The sequence below is a fragment of the Lithobates pipiens genome, unplaced genomic scaffold (genome assembly GCF_037356315.1).
Source record: "Lithobates pipiens isolate NorthernLeopardFrog02 unplaced genomic scaffold, aLitPip1_a1.2 Scaffold_22, whole genome shotgun sequence".
NCBI lineage: Eukaryota > Metazoa > Chordata > Amphibia > Anura > Ranidae > Lithobates > Lithobates pipiens.
The window spans coordinates 137,883,282-137,889,826 of NW_027507784.1; the positions used below are offsets into that span (position 1 = coordinate 137,883,282).

The following is a 6,545-nucleotide window of genomic DNA, read 5'->3' on the forward strand; positions in this document are numbered from 1 at the left end:
GAGCAGGCAGAACTTCTATACAGCCCAACAGCCCAGCCAAACTGATGCCAAAGTATAATTTAGCACAATTAACCCCAAAAACTCACTACAGTTTTGAGCAAAAACTAAATTTAAATACATAGCACATACTCATTAGGAGTACCGGCGCTACATATACACACACATATATATATATATATATATGTGTGTGTGTGTGTGTGTGTGTGTGTGTGTGTGTGTGTGTGTGTTCCCAGTGGAGGTACTCTCCAGGGTGCATTTAGAATCACGTCAATTAAGTTGTTTTTTTTACATAATGTGTTACAAAAATATGTTTTTATAAGCCAATCTGTGTTTTTTAACACAGTGCATCTATTGTCCTCCATGTTTGCAATTCATGAATAAAAGAATTGACAAGACTTCATGGTCTATATCTGATCCTTCCTGATTTGTACTGCAGATCATGTTTTTTATTAATCTCAGAGCTGTTTATCTTGTGTTTAAATTTCTGAATATTTAGTTTGTTCATATATTATAGTCCTATGTTGTTAGGGCTACATGTGGTATATAGCAATATGTTCAGCTGAGCCTCAATCTATATTAATGACTCTTGGAGACCATTTTTAATCAATCCTTGAAACTATATTATTTCTAAGGCTGGTTTCACGCCTATGTGAATTGGATGTGGGCTACCGCATCCAATTCGCATAGCAGGAGAAAGTGACCGGCTCTCTATGGAGCCAGTTCACATATTTACGGGGCGGCTGTGGAGCAGCTTGCACAGAAATGCTGTGTGTCTTTGGCTCAATTTCAGCCCCATATTCAGACAAAGATTCAGCCCTGATATGGAGAACAAGGGCACACAGAATTCCTGTATGATCCGCAGCCGTTTTAAAAAAGAATTTGTAGGGAAGTGGGGAAGGGGGAGAGAAAGGAACCTTCACACAAAAGACCTCAAGGAAAAGTGTAGGTTCTGTTGGACTTTTTAGGCAAAAGAAAAAGTTGTAAAAAAACAATGTATTCAAAAATATTATTTATTATTTAAAAAATAAAAAATAATAAAATGTAAAATAAAAACTGAGAAGGAAAGGATTTATAAATACACATCAAGTCTCGCTTGATATCCTGTCAAGATTAATACAATCTACACATAATTCATATTCATTTCCATATATATCCAAAGATTAGCAGTTTGTACATTAATACAGGATATAGAGGATATCAAGTCTATAACTGAAACTTAAATATGTTCTGGTGCTCTACATGTTTCGCATTTTTTTGAATAACGCTTCTTCAGGAGCTTTAACAATTTTCTAAAATATAAAAAGAAAATGTGTACAGTATATCAATAGGATCCATAACATAAAACATTACTTATATATATATTTTTACATTACATATATATTTATTTATACAGTCTATCAAAATGCTAAAATATTCTAGAGAAGGAAGAAAAAAAAAAAGGGTTGTGAGGACTCTCATGACTTTGAAGCAATATGAGAACGGATATGACATTTACATTTCGTGCAAATAGTGTTAATGTTATAATAAATTTACTTACATTTCTTCATGAGTATGCCCCAAAAAAGATGAACCGGGAGGGAGAGGAAGGGTGAAAAAGGGAATATTTTCCCAAATAGATAAAACAGCAAAGTTTCACTTCATGAAACCACTTCAATCAATATTGGAGCCTACGATTTGGCATAAAGGCTTCAGGTATTTTGTGGTGTGAAGTGGCCAGAAAATCACAAAAAGGGGGGGAGTTCAGGTGCCCCGTGCACTGTATAGGAAAATTAAATAAAAATATTTTTTAGAATATTTATAAATAGATAATAGGAAAAGTTGTGTATATACATAAAAGTATAATCTAGTTTATTCAGCAGATTATCCATTATTTAGAAAAAACTATTTATTAGTAAGTATCAAGTAAAATATAGTGAATAACTCTAGGAGAAATGTAGAGCATATAGAATGATAATTATAGAGGAAGGAATTGGTGCATATAAAGTGCACAAGATATGTTGATGGCAGTATAGTGAAAAGCAAACCACAGTTGCAGATAAACAAGGAAATAAATAAATATAGTATTATGTCACCTTTAAGTGAAGTGATAGCTTCTAACAGTCTCCTATTGCAGATAAAAATGGAGACAAGCTTTCCCAAAATGGTCCAAGGTGGAAGGGGGGGGGCCTATTACCCCCTATAGTATTCTGTTTGGTGCAGAGATGGGACCGCTGTGCATGGACGCCGGCCCCGTGTGTCCACTTATGCATAGCCATCCCGGTGGTGACGTCATTCCGCACTAGGCTGAAATTGCATTCATCAACCCGACCACGCCCCCTCGGGTGGCCCCGGTCAGCCAAAATGCCGCGGACCGGAAGTGCGATGTGCTCGCATTCAGCGCATGTAGTGGAGGTGGGCGGATCAATCGTTCCGCCCGGTATCCAAACACATACGCCGGATAGTGAAGGAACACCATGCAGACACTCCCCGGTCGGCGGGGAGGCTGATTCGGGTACCCCGAGGGGAAACACCACGGGAGAGTGGGAAATGCCAAACTCCCGCAGCCGTTTTAGGTTTGAACCGAGCCTAAAAGCACATATGCCTATTGTGAAGAAATCCCGGATTCCCCAGCTGGCTATCTGCTAACAAACTTCTCTCTTATGCTATAACAAAGGCTGAAAGTGATTACCGTATATACTCGAGTATAGGCCGACCCGAATATAAGCCGAGGCCCCCAATTTACCCCCAAAAAAACTGGCAAACTTATTGACTCGTGTATAAGCCGAGGGTGAGACATGCCTGTCCATCCCTGTGTGTGTGTCCGTCCATCCCTGTGTGTCCGTCCATCCCTGTGTGTCCGTCCATCCCTGTGTGTCCGTCCATCCATCCCTGTGTGTGTGTGTGTCCATCCATCCATCCATCCCTGTGTGTGTGTGTCTCCATCCATCCATCCATCCATCCCTGTGTGTGTGTGTCTCCATCCATCCATCCATCCATCCATCCCTGTGTGTGTGTGTCTCCATCCATCCATCCATCCCTGTGTGTGTGTGTCTCCATCCATCCATCCATCCGTGTGTGTGTGTCTCCGTGTGTGTGTGTGTGTCTCTGTGTGTGTGTGTGTGTGTGTGTGTGTGTGTGTGTGTGTGTGTGTGTGTGTGTGTGTGTGTGTGTGTGTGTGTGTGTGTCCAGCCTACCTGTGTCCCGAGCCTTTGTCCCGAGCCTCCGTCCCGTGTCGTGCCTTGCCTTGCCTTCGTCCCGTCCCGTCCCGTCCCGTCCCGTGCCGTGCCGTGCCTTGCCTTGCCTTGCCTCCGTCCCGTGCCCTCTTCGTCGGCGGCCATTGTAAAATTCAAAAGCCGCGCCTCCTCCTTCGCCTGTGATAGGCGGAACACTGAATTTCCCAGCAGCCTGTGTTCCGCCTATCACGGACGTCGTATCATCCTCGTCCGTAGTACGAGGATGAGACGAGGCCCGTGATAGGCGGAACACAGGCTGCTGGGAAATTCAGTGTTCCGCCTATCACAGGCGAAGGCGGAGCCGGAGGCGCGGCTTTTGAATCATAGAATGGCCGCTGTCTGTCTGCTCGACACGCTGATCGAGCGGGCAGACAGCGATGACTCGAGTATAAGCCGAGGGGGGCACTTTCAGCCTCAAAAAAGAGGCTGAAAATCTCGGCTTATACTCGAGTATATACGGTACATCCAGAATCCCCCTATTAACCAGGCAGAATAAGTAAAGTAAGAGCAAAATTTGTTTTTATTTTACAAACTAATTAAACAGAGCAAAAAAAAAAAAAACGTGAGTCTAAAATCACAAAGAATGTCCAACCCCACAAATACATTTAACCGCTTCAGCCCCGGAAGATTTTACCCCCTTCCTGACCAGAGCACTTTTTACAATTTGGCACTGCGTCACTTTACCTGACAATTGCGCAGTCATGCAATGCTGTGCCCAAACCAAATTTGCGTTCTTTTTTCCCACAAATAGAGCTTTCTTTGGTTGGTATTTGATCACCTCTGCGTTTTTACTTTTGCATTATAAACAAAAAAAGAGCACTAATTAAAAAAAAAAGTATTATTAATAATAATAATAATAATAATAATAATAATAATAATAAATATATATATAAAAGTCCAAGGGGTGAGGGGCACGTCAGTCACAGTGGATTGTGCTTAGCAATCAAGCCTTCCCACAGGCTTCAATATAAAGAAAATTCAGATGGGATTGCAGCACAAAATATCTTTATTGGAAAAAATTTGTCAAAAAGACATCAACACGACATCCTTAAAATGCCTGATCTTAAGGATGTCGTGTTGATGTCTTTTTGACAAATTTTTTCCAATAAAGAAATTTTGTGCAGCAATCCCATCTGAATTATATATATATATATATATATATATATATATATATATATATATATAGATATATAGATAGATAGATAGATAGATAGATAGATAGATAGATAGATAGATAGATAGATAGATAGATAGATAGATAGATAAAACATTTTTTTTGCTCTAACAAATATCCCCAAAAATATTTTAAAAAAACAAATCAAAAGAAAAGGGGGGCAAGTGGGACTTTAAATGAAGCATGTCAATTGAAAATAAAAAATAATAAATACATGTGAGTAGATGAATTGATTTAGATTACATTTATAATCAATAACCCCTAGGGGTAGTCCATGATCTGAATGCATACAATGGTAGTACAGTAATATAAATATAGATATACACTCAATATATTTTCATAATAATAATAATAAGAGAATCTGGAGTATAGACAAATCAATGGACATACATGGATGCAGTTCATAACAGAAATACATAAATTACTAATCAAAATCATAAAATCACATGAATGAGTACAAACTCTATATAGGACAAAAATTTATATTATCAAGGATTAAAATAAGCTTAATTGGGCTTCCTTATTTTGAGAACCAACGCGTTTCTTGGCTTCTTGCCAGTCATCGGGTGGGATGCATGTTTTTACTAAAAAAGCAAATAAATATGACAAATATTAATATATGTGGAACCTTAGTTAAATAGAGAGAGTATCAAATTGATCCACTTAATTGATAAAATGACTTACAATATAGCCCAAAAATTGGGCAGAACTTTCAGCAATGGGAACTGTTAGAGCTGAGATATAACCGTCGCATTCAAGGTTGAGGTAGGGTTCCGACCATCCCCCAATAATGTCAGGGGGCAGGCCAGGGGGAACCGAACCAGACACTCTCAACAATAGCCCACTAGGTACTGAATGTACATGTGTGTTACCCAAATCTGCGAAAAAGAAAAAAGAGAAGTGTGAGAAGTGTGATCTGTCACCAAAAAAGACCAAAAACACAAAAAAAAATAAAAAAACCTCCAAAAGCAGGAAAATGAGTGTTGGATTGAACGTGTTAAATGAATATAGCTAATTACTGAAAAATGTGTGTGAATGAGATATGCACAAATGATTGGGAAATAGGAGAAAGCTAAATGTGTGTTAAATAAGTGGGAATGGATGATAGGGAAATACAAAATCATCCAATTCAAATGTGTGAAAAAATGTGTGCATTGCTCTGAATGAAACAATGTATGTGCATAGAGGAGAAGAAGAAAAAAAACAAAAAAACAACATGAATAAAACTCTATTACCCATATGTAGAGTTAAGGAGTGATCCCTTCCTAGTGGAGCGCAGTGGAGTCTGTCCCAGCTCATATACCCCAGGCCCTGGGCGGGTCCCTGTCAGCGTCATGCATGATGTCTTTTGCAGCTGTGAGAAGATGAGGGAACACTCACAGCTGAGGATAATCCATACCTCAGTGGGTGACCGCCCATCTTAGCTGCAGCATCAGGTGGAAAGACAGAGAAAAAAACAAAAACAAAAAAAAAACACATGGACTCCCACCTTGCAGCATCTGTTGACACCGCTCGAGGGGCTCATTTGTGCATGACGCTGATGCGCTGAGATCGAACCCCACGTTATATATTAATATTTGTCATATTTATTTGCTTTTTTAGTAAAAACATGCATCCCACCCCTGATGACTGGCAAGAAGCCAAGAAACGCGTCGGGTTCTCAAACTAAGGATGCCCAATTAAGCTTATTTTAATCCTTGATAATGTCAATTTTTGTCCTATAGAGTTTGTACTCATTCATGTGATTTTATGATTTTGATTAGTAATTTATGTATTTCTTTTATGAACTGCATCCATGTATGTCCATTGATTTGTCTATACTCCAGATTCTCTTATTATTATTATGAAAATATATTGAGTGTATATCTATATTTATATTACTGTACTACCATTGTATGCATTCGGATCATGGACTACCCCTAGGGCTTATTGATTATAAATGAAATCTAAATCATTTCATCTACTCACATGTCTTTATTATTTTTTATTTTCAATTGACATGCTTCATTTAAAGTCCCACATGCTCCCATTTTCTTTTTATACAATTTACCCGGGATGGAAGCATGCCATTGCTACTTGGTACTGTGGCAGGTCACTTCTCTTAAAATTTCCTCATCAGTTTAGGCCAATAGTTATCCTTCTATATTTTCTTTTTTTCT

At 38.9% G+C, this 6,545-nt stretch overlaps 1 protein-coding gene across 3 annotated transcripts in view; it reads right to left on the reverse strand.

Moving 5' to 3' along the window:
* LOC143924194 (uncharacterized) overlaps window positions 1–2,245 on the reverse strand; it is a 491,712-nt gene extending 489,467 nt beyond the window's left edge. For 2 of the 3 annotated variants that reach the window (XM_077448346.1, XM_077448344.1), the window contains exons 1-2: window positions 2,073–2,245; window positions 1,538–1,756 (exon numbers count right to left, since the gene is read on the reverse strand). In XM_077448346.1, coding sequence (XP_077304472.1) covers window positions 1,538–1,539 — 2 coding nt within the window. In that variant the 5' untranslated portion in view covers window positions 1,540–1,756; window positions 2,073–2,245. The remainder of the gene's footprint in view (window positions 1–1,537; window positions 1,757–2,072) is intronic. The other variant, XM_077448348.1, reaches the window with a different exon arrangement.
* Between the last annotated feature and the right edge of the window lie 4,300 nt (window positions 2,246–6,545).